The following is an 18,416-nucleotide window of genomic DNA, read 5'->3' on the forward strand; positions in this document are numbered from 1 at the left end:
GCTCATTCAGCCTGCACGTGATAACGTGAGTGTGCGGGTGAGCAATGCAAGTTCGAACTCCGTGAGACCAGTGAGTAGACAGACTGTTAAACTACCGAAGCTGGTGATAGAGAAATACAGTGGAGAAATTAGCCAGTGGCAAGAATTCTGGTCTCAGTATGAAACGGCTATTCATGAGAATGATGCACTGTGTAAGAGGGAGAAATTTACCTATCTGAGATCCTATTTGACTGGAGCAGCAGCAAGAGCTGTTGCAGGGCTTACTTTGAATGATAGCAATTATGACGCTGCAGTTGAATTGCTCCGCAATCGTTTTGGAAGGAAAGACATTGTAATTAGTGCACACATGTCCAAACTACTGAGCTTAACCCCTGTGAAAAGGTCATCAGATGTTGCAGCACTCAGGCACCTGTACGACGAATGTGAAATACAGATTCGCAGTCTAGAGTCCATGGGAGTTCACAGTGACACATATGGCTGCCTGCTATGTCCAGTACTGCTCCAGCTTCTGCCGGAAGACATAGCACTAGTCTACACGCGCAAGTCAGACCCCAATGACGAATGGAAGGTGCCAGAGCTCATCCAGTTCCTGCAAAAAGAGGTCCAAAGCAGAGAGAGAGCACTTCAGCTTACCAGACCAGGTAACACTCAAAGAGACATTCCACCAAGTAATAAACCATTCAGTAGGCCAGCACCCCCTTATGAAAACAAACCTAAAAAATGGAACGTGCCCTCAGCTACTGCGTTGCACACAGCAAGTAATGCACCACAGATCTGCATATATTGTGACAGTGCTAACCATAAACCAGAACATTGTACTGAGAATTCTGTGTCTACTCGCAAAGAAAAATTAAGAAAGCTTGGAAGATGCTACGTGTGCCTTGGCCCAAAACACATAGCAAAATTCTGCAAAGTTAAAGGTGTTTCATGCCCTCTGTGTGGTCGCAGACATCACCAGTCAGTTTGTGAGCAAGGTGAAGCAAAGGCAGATGTGGACAGTGGCAGCACAGAGGCTGTTGTGTCCTCTGTGTCCAGCACAGCGAAACAGAAAGCTAATTCACAGAACACAGTGTTGCTCCAGACAGTGAAAGCATGGACAGAGGGCCCAGCAGGGAGAAAAATCGTACGCTGTCTGTTAGATGGAGGCAGCCAGAGAAGCTTCATTCATGAGGGTGTGGTGAAAGCCTTAAGATTACCAGTGGTAAGACAAGAAACGCTGCATCTACACACCTTTGGATCTACAGCTCATGTGAAGGCACAGCGTAACATTGTGAAGGTCTCTCTGGAAAATGTGTGGAACACACAGCAAAGGATTGAGATTGAAGCTGTGGAAACCCCTCAAGTGTGCTCGGCAGTGATAAAGGTCCCCAGTGAACCCATCCAAGAGGAGCTCAGGAGAAAAGGTCTGCAGCTTGCTGATTTTCCACTGGACGGCCCTGATGACCCAGAACTGTCGATGCTCATAGGGGCAGACTATTACTGGAAAGTGGTGTCAGGCAAAGTCCAGAGAATAACAGAATCACTAGTGGCCGTAGAAAGCAGCTTCGGGTGGGCTTTGCAGGGGCCAGTTTCAACATCCAGTGTAACTGATGCTACTTGTATGCACATCAGCCTAGAAGAGGACACACAGATCTCAAAACAGCTACATGCCTTTTGGGAGGTGGAGTCACTGGGCATTGTTAATGAGAAGGCCCAGAGTGCAGTGGAAACTGACGCTCTACAGAACTTTGAACAGACTGTGACACACAAAGATGACCGCTACCAAGTTGAGTTACCATGGCGACCTGACAAACCGACACTCCCAGACAACTTCCGAGTGGCTAAAGGACGGTTCGAAGGCCTCAAGAGGAGACTCAAAATGGATGCAACCCTGTACTCAAGGTACAATGATGTCATACAGGATTATCTGCAGCAAGGCATCTGTGAGGATGTACCTGAGGATGTGTCAGCGGCAGAGCAGCCAGAGGCTGTGAGATACTACATGCCACATCATGCTGTTCTTCGAGAAGATAAGGTAACAACTAAACTGAGAATTGTATTTGATGCATCATCACATGAGGAAGGTTGCCCCTCCCTAAATGACTGTTTACTGACCGGGCCAAACCTTAATCCAAACCTGTTAGATGTGCTAATCAAATTCAGATTACATGAGATAGCCTTTACTGCAGACATTACCAAGGCTTTCCTGCAGATAGCTCTAGCAGAGAAGGACAAAGATGCTGTTAGGTTCCTGTGGCTACATGGACCTCTGACCAAAGATGCTGAAGGTGAGCTGCGGATTATGAGGATGAGTAGAGTAGTTTTCGGAGTGTCGCCCAGCCCATTCCTGTTAGCTGCCACCATAAGAAACCACATCAAGCAGTATGACAGTGAGCAGCCCAGGGCAGTGGAGGCACTGAGAGAGTCTCTCTACGTGGATGATCTGATCTACAGCTCAAGTAATGTGAATGAAGCCCTTTCAGTTTCCTCAACAGCAAAGGAGATCCTGTCCCATGCCGGCATGAACCTGTGCAAATGGGTAACCAACTCACCACATCTGAGAGCCAAGTGGGCAGAGAGTGGAGTGGAGCACGCGACAGAAACAGACACCTGTGGAAATGTGCTGAAAGTGTTGGGGTTAGTATGGAGATCAGAGAAAGATGAGTTTGTGTTTGATTTAAAGGGACTGTTGAACATTTTAAAGGGCAAAGAGAACACAAAGAGAAGTGTGCTACAGACATCAGCTCGTATCTTTGACCCTATTGGTTTCCTTACTCCATTCACCATACGGGTAAAGTGCCTGTTTCAAGAGCTGTGGGAGAGGGGAATCAGTTGGGATGAACAGTTGCCCACAGATTTGGCTGAAAAATGGAATCAGTGGTGTGCGGAGCTGCCGAAGCTACACCTTCTAGCCATTCCGAGATGGTACCACATTGACATTCAGCCAAACTCACAGACACTGAAACTGCACGTCTTCTGCGACGCCAGTGAGAAGGCATACGGTGCTGTTGCCTATCTACAAGGACCGAACAAGGAAGGGGAGATTGTGACAAGTTTTGTGGCATCCAAGGCAAAGGTAGCCCCATTAAAGAAATTGACTTTACCACGCTTAGAGCTTATGGGTGCACTGATTGGAGCAAGGTTAGGAAATAATCTTCTCAAGCCTCTGAACATGGAGAAAAATCAGCTGAGTATGAGAACAGATTCGATGATTGTTTTCCATTGGATACGCAGTGCAGCACAAAAATGGAAGCCGTTTGTGTCAAACCGAGTGACTGAGATACAAGGTCTCACCAATCCAGAACAGTGGTCTCACTGCCAGGGTAAAACCAATCCAGCTGATTTACCCACCAGAGGCCAGAGCGTCGAGAACCTCATCCAAAGCCGGCTGTGGTGGAGCGGCCCTCCGTCACTATCACCAACTGATGAGGCAGAGAACATTGATGAGGACCGTGTTGCGGATGAGGTGAGCACTGAGCTCAGATCCAAGTTCCAGACAGCAGTACAGCTCGCTAGCACTGAACAAGTTGAACCACTGTTAGACTTACACAAGTACAGCAGGTTAAAGACAGTGTTAAGAATAACTGCATGGGTGAAAAGGTTCATAGCTAATGCCCGCTCCAGTCTGAAAACGCAGGGAGAGCTAACTTCTGAGGAGCTCACTGCAGCAGAAGTGTACTGGGTGAAGATGACACAAGAGCAGAGCTTCAGCCAAGAAATTTGTCAGCTGACATCAGGTCAAGACATCAAGAGAGATTCGAAAATCAGAGACTTGAAACCATTCTTGGATAAAAATGGCCTTGTCAGTGTAGGAGGCAGGTTACAGCACTCTAACTTTAGTTACAGAGAACAACACCCATATGTGCTACCAACGAATCACAGATACTCTGAGCTACTAGTTCAGCAATGCCATGAGAGAGTGATGCATTCTGGGGTAAGAGATACTCTTGTTCAAATGCGGGAAAGATACTGGGTTTTAAAGGGGAGACAGCTAGTGAAGCGGGTGGTGTCACATTGTTACATCTGTAGGAGGTTAAAGGTGAAACCAGCTCAGCAAATAACAGCTCCATTACCCAGAGACAGAGTCACAGAATCCCCACCTTTTGAAGTAGTTGGGATAGATTTTGCAGGTCCACTGTATGTAAAGTCTAGTGGACAGCCTAAGAAGGCATACATTGCACTCTTCACTTGTGCTGTCACTAGGGCAGTGCATTTGGAGTTAGTCACAGACCAGACCACTGAAAACTTTCTTTTAGCTTTAAGGAGATTTATTGCAAGACGAGGGCTGTGTAAAGTTATTTACTCGGACAATGCCAAAACATTCAAAAGAGCAGACCAAGATCTCAAAGAACTGTGGAAGTCATTCAGGGGATCAGAGCTCACAGAGTTTTTCACAGATAAGGGGATCACCTGGAAGTTCATTGCTGAGAGAGCTGCATGGTGGGGCGGCTTTTGGGAGAGACTTGTAAGATCTGTTAAAACATGCCTAAAGAAGATCCTGGGGAAAGCTTCATTAAGTTTTGAGGAGCTTACAACCATGCTTGCCGAGGTAGAGGCTGTGCTGAACTCCAGGCCCCTCTCTTATGTACATGAGGATGTTTCAGAGCCCCAGCCACTCACACCGGCTCATTTCCTGGTTGGAAAAAGACTAACTTCTCTACCCCCAAAGACTATGCTTCCACCATCTCAGGCGACAAATGTGAGCAGAGAGGACATGGGAAGGAGATGGAAGTACCGCCAAAGACTCTTGACCAGCCTTTGGAACAGCTGGCGAAAAGACTACTTGATGGACTTGAAATCAGCTCACAAGTGTGAGACACCTACACCCACTGTGCTGAAGGTGGGAGATGTCATCCTGATCGGAGAAGACAATGCACCCCGGCAGACCTGGAAAATAGGCAGAATAACAGAACTGTTTCCAGGAAGAGATGGACTCATTCGTTCCTGTACTGTTCGTACTTCTACGGGCAGTGTGTTAAGAAGACCTGTTCAGCTGATATATCCTTTGGAGATTAATTAAGTGGACTGAATAGTAATGAACAATTGTTCATTGGGCGGGAATGTTGTGAATTATTATTTGAATCCAATAGTAAAATTGACATGATTATATTGTTTAGTTTAAAAACAGTTAGGAGAAAAGTATTTACATTATTTACAGTAGATATTTGGAGAATGTTACTTCCTGATGGTAAAATTATTAGTTTGAATGTGATAATGTGAGACCTTTATTTTGATGAACAGGAAGTAATGTGTAATGCGTATTCGTTGTATGAAGGATTCCAGAGATGAAGTCGCAAGTCGCAACCTGCCTTAGTTTAAATAAATACTACTTCTTTGTAATACTGTAATAGTGCATTTGGAAGTAAAGTTCCGTTCAAAGAAAACGTTTGATCATCATTAGAAGCTTAAAACTACACAACACACACACACACACACACACACACACACACACACACACACACACACACACACACACACACACACACACACACACACACACACACACACACACACACACACACACACACACACACACACACACACACACACACACACACACACACACACACACACACACACACACACACTTTTGTTGTTGATCTTCATTTACAGAAAAGAAAGGTATTGGACTTGAAGTACTGTCTAGCATTGGTGGCTACATTGTAGTGTGCCACTAATCTGCACTAAAGCTATTTGTTTACAGGCTTGCGTTTAGTCTACCTCTAAAGTCTCTAAAGCTTATTGTTGATTTGCACTCCATTTGAAGTCATTTTCAATTTTGTGTTTATATGTTTGGGCAAAAGGTACCTGTTATACTTGAAGTTTTTTATTATTTAAATGTCTGCATGCTCATATTTTGTGTTATTTATTTAAGGAAAGTGAGGGAGAAAGCAGTATTTTGCACTGAAGTGATGTTTCATTTTAAAATGTACATTGCCTTGTTTTATTTTTATACTGCTTGGAAGTTAAGTTACAAAGTGTTCTATAATGTTCTCTATAATTGCAGTTTTTCACAATCAATTTAATTGAAGTAACATTCTTGACTATTTGATGTTAATACTTTAGAAAACAAGTTCCTGCTAGAATGCCTTTACTATGGGCATATGGTACCCATTCAGAAACGGTTATATTGAAATTTACACACCAAAGTATACCGCAATATATACCGTCTACCGTCTGTGGTTCAAATTATACCGCAATATAAATGTTAGGCCATATCACCCACCCCTACATTAATGTCTTGTTTTATTTTCCTTTCTTAAAATCCTGTAAGCTTAGTTTTTGGTTCCACAGTTTTTTTACCCATAAGTTAAGAGGTCAGTTGTTAAATGCCATTAAAGTACTGGATCGATAGGCAGTATTGGTACAAGTAGTAGTACTGTTCCCCATCCCTACTGTGATTTTGATATATAGCTCTGAATAATTCTGTTAACCTAATGGGGAAAAAAAAGTACTTTGGTGCTTTATTTTCGAAAAAAAACTATACGGTTTTGGAGTAATTATCAAATACTTTGACCACACTTTATCTTTAACTTTTAAGACTGTTTTCTTTTTGCCCTGATATTCAGCCTTGACATTACGTTTTTCATGTTCTTTTATTAGGATTCACATTGAATAGGTCTACTTCCCACCGCCATTTGTTATTCACCAAAGTAAATCTGCATTTTTCAGCTTCCCAAAACCTCGGTAGAGATTAATTACATCCATTCCATAGGTGCGGTGGCAGGTTCCAGATGTGTTTCTAATAGTTACTGAAAGTTGAATTTATTTGGGTCCTAGTGTGGGTCACAGAAAGGCTCTGTTTTGTGAGGGTGCCAGTTCTGATGGTAGAGGGCAGGCGTTACAGAGATGTTTATGTATACTGATGGAGGGCTGATGCCTGGTGTCACGAACAATTGGTAACAAAAGGATGTTTGGAGGACGGAAGTGTCTCGGACTGTCCGTCTGTCTGAGCAGAACTGACAATGCCCCACTCACCTGACATGGGCACGGAGTCGTTGGGAAAGCTCAAGTCGTCCTCAGCTACCCAGGAGAAGCTCCAGTACCCTCTAGGAATGCCAGCAGCAATTCCACCTGCCAATGGTCCGCCTGAAAAAAAAGCAAATCAACATTATACTAATACAGCACACATAGTGACAAACGATAAGATACCTATTATACTTAGTCCTTAAATGCCTGCACTGCCTTGCGAACCATCGGGGTGCCAAATATTTTCCCTTTATGGCATTCAATGAAATAATGATTACTCCTTTCTGTGTTATTTTTGCCTGACCGGTTGCCGTTGATTTGGAATCCATGCTGAGGTCTTATTTGTTTGGCAGTCTTACTCACTCATTGCTCCGCTGTAGTGTCTTTATCATCTGTAAATGCTCTGCTTTCTCACAGTTTCACCTTCAAAGTGTAAGAGAAAAACATACTTCAGAGTTGATGAAATGTCTGCAATATTGGTACTGAAGATAAATAGCTGAAAAACTCAAGTAGTGACACCGGGAACTTGACTCATAGTTTAAAAAAAGAGAAAAAAGTGCAAGAGCTCTTATGAATTGGTTATTGGACATCAATAGTCTGCATAATTACCTGAGATATTTGCCTGATTTTATTTGACTCTCTTTTCACCTTCTAAACTCAAGCTAATTATCCCAAGATCGAACAGAGGTACGTTATTGTAAAGTAGATGCTACAACTTTCTCTTGGACCCTCACCTCTCCCCACCCACACACCACTCTCACTCACACTGTCCATGGATAATTAGTACACATTCACAGACCAATACACAACCACCTCCAATGGAGACTCCTGCATCAATCCTGCATTTGAAATGAAACTTAAAGAGTGATTCATCGCAAAGGATGCATTTCATGGCACTGAATAGAGCAAACGTTGGTTTCGGCAAAGGAACACACGCGCTATTCAGGGTTCAGATTCCCACACACAGCCAGTAACCTGGAGAATGTATTTGTGACTTTGGCATATATGTGGAAGTCACTACATTTTTAATCTATGGCATGCTGAAAATAAAGAGATAAAGTTTGACAATGTCATTATCCAAGGTCATACTGTCTTTTTCTCACAGCAGAACATAAAGCCATGCTGACCTTCCCATGATACGCAAAGGCTTTTAGCGACTCCCAACAACTCTTCAATTCTGGTGAGACAATGACAAGATGTGATTTAAATCAAGTTAATCATTTAATTAAAATGCTACATACCCGCATTTACTTTTCACAAATGCAAGGCTGAAACTTAATGCTATTAACATACTGTAATGTCAAATGACATCTAAACATTTACAGATTGATTCATGTTCAGCCTCAAAGGATAGGCTTAATGAAGGAACCTGTTCAAAATGAAAGAATGGTCAAGCACCATATGAGTGTGTTCTGCTATGGAGCGGTTCTTTGCTCTAAACTCATCAGGTTGGACAACTTGATATCAATGGCCATGTACTGTATGTGATGATTCACAGCTATTTAAAATCAGCTGAAAAAAAGAAATGAGAACAAAATGAAAGGATGTATTACTAGGTCAGGAGACAACTATAGATAGTAAGCAATTGGTACAAGGAAAGCATGGTTCTGAATGTCCATTATTCTACTAAGTAGCCCCTTCCACAGCCTTCACATTAGATGTTTTGGATTTGAGAGCACTTCTTGGACTTCCTTGAAATCAGGAAAATAGTCAGAATTCTAAAGGAACCTTTCGAAATGGTGCACACTTTCCCCCTTTCATGACCAAACAAGAGGAGATAACTCCGGCCGACAAAGAGGGCCTGGTTTGGGGTCAACAGCTGTCTAACAGCTAGAGGGGAATCTGTCTGGTTGGTCGGATACTGCTTGAGCTGGCAGTCTGCTGCTAACTGTTTGGTTGGCTGGCTGGTAGCTGTAGCTACTGAAGAGGTTTCAGACAAACTGAAAAGCCAGCGGGTGAGCCGACCGGCTGTTGTGAGAGGTGGATAGCTTTCTGACTGACTGACAGCTGAATGGCTGAGTGGCGATCACACAAGTGGCATTTCTAGGTGTTTGTGGGGCATGTTTAACCTTATACGCCATATGGTTTGTTTACAAAGAACTATTTTAGAAGCAGGCATTGGAATCATTTTGAAAAAGGGCAGGCACTTTAAAACAAAATACCTGGCGGCTGATTGGATTAACCATATGTCAATCCTTCGAGAAAAAAGCCTTTACTGCAGTTCTTTGCCTTTCTCTTAGTGAAGATCACTTTAGTTCTGATATAACTGATGCTATGCAGGGTCTAAATGACCTTTTTAGTAGCTTTCACTGATGTGCATGCACAGAGGATGTTGACTGGTGCAGACACTCACATTTGGTACACTCACATTACATGAAGGCTGACAAGACTCTCCAACAATCCGCCGGGTTTACAAGGTAAGGGCATGTATCAATATGTTATGATATCAGAAGGTCAAAAGGGCTTCAATCAGGTCCCTCATCCTGAATACTTTCATTTCCCAGTCAATATTCATACCCAACCTCAGTGATGGGATAAAATAATTAAATGGTTGATATTCAAGCATTCAAAATGAGTCTCTTAAAGGCTGTGTCAGCTCAACCTTACAGAATAAAAAGAACAGACATCTAAAATGGGAGCTTAGAATAGGACCATCTTCGCATTAAAGGAGAGCCAGTGAAGGTGGTCCAGGTGTCTGAGCAGGATGAGTCTCCAGGTGTTGCTATTTTGAGAACTTGCAATTAGGAGGAGACACCAGGGCAGAGCCAGAACATGCTGGCCTATTGTGTATTGGCTGGCCTGGAAACACCTAAAAGAGCTCCAGAATATGTTGGAACATGCAACTGTAAGAGTCTATGTGACCTTGGTTTGCCTACTTGACGAAAATATAAAATAGATTTGCGTTTAAAATTGGATCTGTTGACTCTATGATTATAAATGAGCTTCGTAGTTTGTAGTCACCACATTAACATGAGCTTAACTTATGTAACAAGACTAAAAATTACTCTCAATGATGACTTTGTCCATAGTCAATGCCCTCATCTTTTTAATGATGTCAAAACTACAGGCCAGGGGGTAAAAATACTGAGAACAAGGTTATCACAACATTACATCTGCACATATTTATGAGGGAGCAATAAGTTAGAAGCAGCTATTAGAGTCGACAAATACGGACTATTGTTCTACTATTAGAATAATGCTATTCCCTTTCATTTTATACAAACAGAATGTAATAAATGGAAAATGTGTTTAATGGAAAAAAAAAGCCCTACTCTAATCAAGATTTGCTTTCACAAACTGACAAAAACGTTTTACTTGTGAAAGTCTTATCAGCATAATGTTTTTTTAATAAAACTTGATACAGATTCCTTCCATCCAATCTTCTCCCGCTTTTCCGTCAGGGTCGCGGAGGTAACAGCTCCAGCAGAGAGCCCCAAACTTCTCTTTCCCTGGCCACATCAACCAGCTCTGACTGGGGGATTCCAAGACGCTCCCAGGCCAGTGAAGAGATATAATCCCTCCACCTGGTCCTAGGTCTACCCCTCGGTCTCTTCCCAGCTGGATGTGCCTGGAACACCTGCCTAGAGAATCGCCCAGGTGGCATCCTCACTAGGTGCCCGAACCACCTCAACTGGCTCCTTTCAACGCGAAGGAGCAGCGGTTCTACTCCGAGTCCCTCCCGGATGATTGAACTTCTCACCTTATCCCTAAGGGAGATGCCAGCCACCCAGATTTACAGATATACAGATTTTAACTCCTTATTGCAATCTGAGTTGTGGCAAACAAGTGCTACAGTGAGAACAAACATTAGGATTTAAATAAGGAGACTAGTGTGGCAGATTCTGGTTAACACAAAAGAATCAAGTTTATGAATCAAATCCCCTCGGACATGTTCATGTAAGAGAGAGCGTATTTCTAACAAGTGAGTAAATTGAAGCTCATTTTGAGAAAATTATAATGAATCATGGCAGTTGCATTGCAAATTAAAATGATTTTCAAAGCTTGATCTCAAAAGATAGCATGTCTACAAAACTGTTCTTAAATAGGTTTAAGAAATCTGTTTATTTGTATGTTTGGTGCCTGTGAAAATCCTCACTGTAATAATGTTGCTCAAAGTGTACTCATGGAAAAAAAAAAAAATTCTGGCAACCCTGTCAGCCACACAAGTATGTGCATAACAAACACATTCACTCCTGTGCACACAGTCAGTAGTGCATGTACAATTCGTCACTACAGAGGAGAGTTGACTCAGCTCAGTGAACAGTCTAATTCTGTCCCACCCACACTCCAAAATCCTTCAAATGCTTGTGGATTTATCAATGAGGCTTGACTCAACCTGTCACTTCAACACGGCTGCGCACGGACATACATCTCTCTCAGTCCATCTGTTTTTCTCTCTCAGATGTCCGAATCAAAATGTTTTGTTTGTGTGAGACTGACGTACATACAGTAATTCCTTACACATATTTGGCGCTTAAGCACAAGAAACGAGAGGAAACCTTTTGAGGGGGCAGTTATATATGATGTATGTGGTGCTTGTGGACTTTGTTTCACACTAGTGCAATGATCCAGAACTGAAGCCAATTACCCATGAAAAGGGAAGGCACGGTAAGTGAACAGGTAGTGGATTTGTAGAGACTCCTTCACATATGCACTGCAACCCTGAATCTATCTAGACATAAGTTGCACATGAGTACGCTCATTTTCGAAACATGCAGACCAGAAATCAAACAGAGCTCAGCTTGCAAACTACCTCACAATGTCTGAGTGATGTCCGGTTGAGCTAATGTATGAATAAAGCTGCACCTAGTACATTTCATATCCGACAAATGGGTTTGTTGATGATGTTTGTATCGCGGCTGGCATGAAACCACAAGAAAAAACTTACATCCAAGGGTGAAGAACAAGGGTCATTTACATGAAAATGCATATGAACATGTCTGATGGAGAAAAGCTGTAAAGAAGGATTTATTTTCAGTCTGCTGAAGTCAAATTTATCAGACAATTCAGGGATATGCAAGAGATGCTCTGATGCCAACAAGCAAACTACATGACTGCAGTGCCATCCATGTCATGCCACCCACACATGCTACCTATAGGTGCCCCCCGTTACGTAAAACATACAGTAGATATTCCAGTAAATGAGAAGGCTTTCGACACAGACAATCTTCTTTGGAGTGTTACATTTGTGATAGGGAAACAATATTACTTATTCCCAATATGGATATTGTCCAGGGTTTATATTATAACATGGCTGCTGGTATAAACAATCCCTGCCAGCTTGTGTTGGCTTCACTGGCATGTTAATCGAAATCTAAAATGTTTCCAGTTAAATTAGACATTTTCTAATAAGCCTGCGAGGGTGGGAAGATAAAGCTCAACAAAGACGTCTGGTAATGTAACGAAACACAGCGCGAATATCAAACGTATTACAGCTAATTAAAAGGGAAATGAGGGAGCCACTGGTTTATGCTATTGGATTTCCATACTGCTCTGACTTCTGCATCACAATTGTCCTCTACTTTGTGCCCCTTAATTAAAGATTTACCTTGGGATACATACATTACTGCCTAAATAAATTGATTACCTGTCCAGTGCAGTGACGCGTCATTAAATGCTCGTCAAAGTCTGCCAGCCCCACATCAGGCAGCTGAGGCCAGGAATTGGCTGCGCTCTCTCTGCTACAAAAGACTGCATTGATTTCCATCAGAGCAGCCCTGATGTCCATTAAGTATCCTGACTTTCATTAAGACCTTCACAGAATTCCACACACATTGCCAAGCCCAACACGCGTGTGTGAGTACACAGTCATTCTCACACGTTCTTCCTGAGTACACTTCTCACTGGAGACCTCTACCAGCAGAGCCAAAGTGATCTCCAATTAAACAGTCTTTAAACAGGAGTGTGCTGACAGTAAATAATTCATAAATGTCTCATCTACATTAACAGGGGTGTCAAGTTTTTCTTAATTCCTAAATCAGATTCTTACGTCTGGTATCCGAGGTTAATCAGGGTTAAATAGAGGAGGCATATTTAAAGTGTTCATGTTAATATTCCAACTACCAAGCTTTAAGAGGGGAATGGCTTGTGTCTAAGAGACTTTCTGCATTTGTCACATAATACTGGTAAATGATGTTCTGTTTAAAGCATTAACCTTTCTTGTAAACGATTCATTTCATTTTCAAAAGTAGGTTGCTGCCCGTGAGCCCTGGTTTAAGGCCTCCAATAGAGCATTAGCAAAGCTTAGCTCAGGTTCAATCAGTAAGACTACCTTCACAACTAATTAGTCCTTGATTCTCCTTCTCTTCTCCTTCTCCTTCTTCTTCTTCAGTTCCTCTTAGATATCAAACTCGACTTCAACTCCGTTCTCCAGCAGCCATCTTTAATTTTAGGGTATATGACTGCATCAGTAACCTCCAAAGCTCATCACAACTCCATTACTTATCAGATCAAAAGTTGGCATTCTCTTCCACCTATCACCATGACAACCAGTGTCTAGACCCCATGGAAAGGGAGGTTCCTATTTCACAACATCACTACCTCCTTAAAACATGGATATTGTTGGAAGCAGGATGTAAAGTAAATACAGAACCAAACAAAATATAAAAGGTCTTACCAATTCCAGATTCTTATATGTAGAAATGTAACGTTATACTTTTAAAACATTTAAATAGTTAATCGTTTTAGATCCCTACATGAACTTTTAATTGCGTTCTTTGGATGTTAAGCAGTCAGCTGGAGTAAATGAGCTCCTAATGCAGTAGACTTCACAATGAGCAGAGACAGTTACACAACACATGATGAAACACAGGCTATGCCGAACCCCAACGCCTGAAACAGCATGAAACAAATGCCTTCTGACAGCACTTAAGATGCTCCCCTAAGCGTGTACATTTGACATGTGTACCCTGGAATTCAAAGTAAGATCAAGCACTGTTTTGTCTCTCAAGGCAAACACCAAATACTTTTAATCAAAGAAATGGATCATAAGGCTTCCGTCTGAAAGCATTATCCTGGGGAAGAAAGGGCTGCGCAGTGACAATGAAGATGTCAAATGGGCTTCACTGATGCTCATTAAAGAAAATGATGTTGCTGTTATACACAGATGCCTCTTTTTCTTTGAGGCTTTGCTACACCAGTTGTGCTCCAAAAAATACAGCGACACCTATTAACATTGCTGCCATCCCAGTATACACAAATGAAGCATAAAAGACTCCTCCACAGATACAGTGTGGCATCTGAAGTCGGAGAAAATGTGATCCAGTCTCATTTGCTATGCTCTGTAAACTAGTCTGTGGCCAGTGGGTGTCTGATTTAATGATGGAAGCACTTAATTGTGTAAGACGTTTTATGCACATGTTTACTCCGTGAGCTCACAGCTTTGTAAAAAAAAATCCAAAAGATATGTCAAAAAAATCCATTATATTTAGGCTATAGCACCACCACAACCAAGGCAAGATGTCGTACTCACAGCATGCTCAGACTTCTTTAACATCGTCTTCAAAGTGTTCGACTATGATGTCAGGGTGTTTGTCTAGTTACATCATCAAAGCACCGACCACATCTGAACTGGCCTTACTTAATTGGCTGAAGCATTGATTCATTTTGAAGCTCCTCCCTTACTCAGAAGACAACCAACATGTATCTCCTGTTTGAGTATAATGAACTGGGTGGTTTGAAATTTCATGCACATACAGTATGAATCATTCATCAAAGAGCGAGTTCCAAAGCCCACTCTGTGCACAAAAAGGTGATTCTAAAAAAATGTGAAATTACGATAGTGTCCCTTGGATTCTGTTCTATTGCCACTCTCTTGGGCACAACATCTGAAACACTTACGCTATGAGACTGAAACCTATATAAAGTTAAAATGACAGAGAAAAAGGTTTCCTTTAGGTCCATAGATGCTAAAATAAATATAACTGCACTCTGCTCCAAGCCAGAATTTGCTAAATTAAGCACTCCTCATTCCTCAGTATAGAAAGTTATAATCTCCAAGTAACCAAATGCAGGGCTGAAATATAAACAAAAACTCACAGAAATGATTCTTCAGAATGAGAAAGTGAAATGTTTTATATGCCTTCCTTCCAACGTTAATAAAGATGTAAAGACAAAGCACACTGTCTTAAAAGCTGTGTATTTAGGGAGCTGTTGCAGCAAATTTAGTGAAATAGCCCTTGAGTTCCTGATCAGCTCATAACAGTATTTTAGATCCAAGATATCTAATGTGAAAATGTGGGATAAGTAATAGATATTTCCCTCAGTATTGATAGGAATGCTTTTGAAAAGGGGAATATGTTATGATGACAACAAATTCCACATCTTCACAAACATTACATGGGATTAAAGCTAGCAGTTACAATATAAGAGTATAATTATAGTCAGGAAAAACTCCAACCCTGTATAAACCTGCATAGTTTATGTCCAACCCACACACCATTTAAGCCCAGGGGGATTTTGAGAAATGACAGACTCTACCGGCTTTCACGCAGAGAATCGCAATCTATTGCTGACAATATACAACGGTTCACCTACTTTACTGTCAAAAAGGCCCAACTGCAGATGAAGAAAATAGATAGGATAAGTTCCTTTATTCATCCAAAGCTGGGACAAATCCAGGTAAAGGGGCAGAGTAAAATAAGTTCACTTTGATAGTCTGTAAAGGAAAATATTGTAAAGGTGCCAGTGAATATACTGCAAGGGTGAGAGATGAAGGAATGAGATACAGGTGAGCAAGAGAGAAAGGTCAGGTCACCGCAGGGCTGATGAAGAAAGTGTGAACGTGTGTTGATGGGTGGGGCAAACAGGTGACGGGTAACAGATGCCTAGTGAATAGGGAATGTGGCTTGAGAGGAGGGACAGACAGACTGACTGACACCTACATCATGATGAGAAAAAGAGGGTCATGTTCAGTCATGCACAAATAAAAAAGGGTTAGAGGGCAGAAGTGTAGATGTCTCATCCTCAACTAGAAATGAATGCTCTTATGTTGACATCTTGACAGGCTTTCATGAAAAAATAAACTTTAGAATAAGAGTAATATTATTTATTACATCTGCCAAGGACGCCATGCTGGCAAAACTAGATACCTGGTTTTCATGAGATGTGGATGGTAGCGTGGAATGGTGGATGTCTGCATGTTTTTTTTTGGGGGGGGGGTGCATTACACACTGCTTGTCCCTGACTGCACACCAATGAATCTCCCCTACCTTGAACAGCTGATGCGACACACACACATCACATTAGAGAGCTACCAGCCTTCTTCGAGTAAGAACACGTAGAACACTTTGATTACTGTCCCAGTTAAATAGACGATTGTCAGGTGAAACTCAAATGGTAGTTTTGTCTTCTGTCCAGTTGCTCATCCACTTGTTTATCTGCAGCATACTTTGCAGAGTACCTTGTGTTCATGTCTTTACACCTTAAGGATATGAATACTCAGTACAACATTTGAGCAATCTATTGCATTTCATAAAGTTAAAGATCAGGAAGAGGTCACTGTTACATTTTACTTTGATTCCCAGCATCCTCCTGATTTCTTCTCTGTATCCAGGCAACAACATTTCAAAGAGATACACCGTTAAACAAAGAAGAACAAAAAGCACACTGATCAAAACCGCATCTGGGATGTGTCATGTTTGTCTTTTGTTTGGAACAGTGGTATTTAACGTCGCATGGACAACATGACGGACGATAAGTCAATCAGGAGCACTAAATTAGGTACAAGGTGTCACTGGCACAATGTGACCACCTGTTGGCCTAGTGAAATAAAATAAGCAGACCTCATTATATATTTTTTAAACCAGTTAGGATGTCATATTGATTGCAGCTGATGCATCTGACAGGTGATAAGGATACTATCTGGGATCACCGTTTCCAACCACTTACTTAACCCATCACTTTTTTCTAAATTGTTGCGTAAGCCACACAGTCCTCTGCTTAGTTTTGTAAGCTGCATTTAGAACAAACAAAAAAAATCAACCGGTTATCTATTCCTTGTCTGTCCTAGGTATTCGCGCAATAAATCCACAAACTTTCTCCTCCATCCTAAAAAGAGTGGCAGCTACATGTCTCCAACATGACAGCCTGCATCAGAGGGATCAGAGGTACTCATTCCTTGATGTTTAACTGTTTGTTGCAACAGCAGGGAACGCAGTAGGGACCGTAATCATGGATACTCTGATGTGCTGCTGTAAAAAGACTCATGTCAGTGTCAGTCATATGACACTGATAGAGGTTCTCTCGTTGGCATAGAGGCATATAAACATACATTTAAGTTTCAACAGATATAAAGACACTGGGCTGTATTTATTTAAAACTATCATATCATTTTTTCCCTTGTTAAAGTTTTGGTAGTGAAATGTGCCGATTTTATTATGATCATTACACGCATTGGATATGCCTCGGATATTCATCTTCGTCAGAAACTAGTTTTATCCCGGCAAAATTGGAACGATTAAAACTAAGACTCGGTAAGGTTGCAGCTTTGTGTTAAATAACAAGACAGTTATTTTGGTATTTGTTCTTGGAAAGTAATTTGCCAAATTTCCCTGACTGAAACGACTACACATTTTGTATGATCTTTTAGAATACTGACTTTTAAATCTTGCAGAAGTTCTCTGTGTGTTTCAGTTATGACAGCATTACAGAACAGTGGGAACATTTGCAACATGCTGGCAACCATAGTTCATGGCAGCTGTGACAGTTTTGACGTCTTTGCTGCAAAACACAGATCAAGCAAGAAAACATAATTTAAGGGGAGACATTTAGCTGACTGGCCTGACACTGGCAGCCTCTCAGAAGTACGGTGAAGTGACACCACAAATCAAACACCACCACAGACGTAAAACCTCTCTCCCTCTGCAGCTTGAATTTTTGCAGTATTTGAGCTATGTCACATGCACGAGGATCTATTTACAAACACGATCCATCAAATAAGAGCTGTTGCTGTATGAAAATGGACATGATTTACCACAACGCCTTCCCATCCCCCTATAATCACTTCAGTTAATGTGATGCAGGCATGCTTTTAAAACTGAAATGGTACTTTATAAATCTGGCCCTTCTCTTGACCTCCCATCTTTTTTCCCTGTTTTCACCATGTTCTGCTCGTTTGCCCCCTTTCTTTCACACACAAGCATAGCTAACCCACACACAATATCCATCTTTTGTGTAGCAGTCAGTTCTTACAGTTCCCTTATCACACGAGCAGTCTCGTTCCTTTCTCTCTACATGAAACTGAATCGTACCTGCTCCCTATTCTGTGTGTGTGTGTGTGTGTGTGTGTGTGTGTGTGTGTGTGTGTGTGTGTGTGTGTGTGTGTGTGTGTGTGTGTGTGTGTGTGTCGTGTCGTCGTCCCCCCGCCACACTACAGAGAGGACAGCCACTACAGTAAATCATCTCTGTTGCCTCTCCACAGTATTTCCCATTGACTTCTCTTTAGTGGAGCTTTGTGTAAGTGTCCCACA

The 18,416-nt window shown here is 41.8% G+C and overlaps 1 protein-coding gene across 1 annotated transcript in view; it reads right to left on the minus strand.

Annotated features, from left to right (window-relative positions):
- alk (ALK receptor tyrosine kinase) overlaps window positions 1–18,416 on the minus strand; it is a 373,391-nt gene that overhangs the window by 225,812 nt on the left and 129,163 nt on the right. Inside the window, exon 2 of the mRNA XM_063908860.1 lies at window positions 6,958–7,068. Coding sequence (XP_063764930.1) covers window positions 6,958–7,068 — 111 coding nt within the window. The remainder of the gene's footprint in view (window positions 1–6,957; window positions 7,069–18,416) is intronic.

The sequence above is a fragment of the Eleginops maclovinus genome, chromosome 19 (assembly GCF_036324505.1).
Source record: "Eleginops maclovinus isolate JMC-PN-2008 ecotype Puerto Natales chromosome 19, JC_Emac_rtc_rv5, whole genome shotgun sequence".
NCBI classification, from domain to species: Eukaryota; Metazoa; Chordata; class Actinopteri; order Perciformes; family Eleginopidae; genus Eleginops; species Eleginops maclovinus.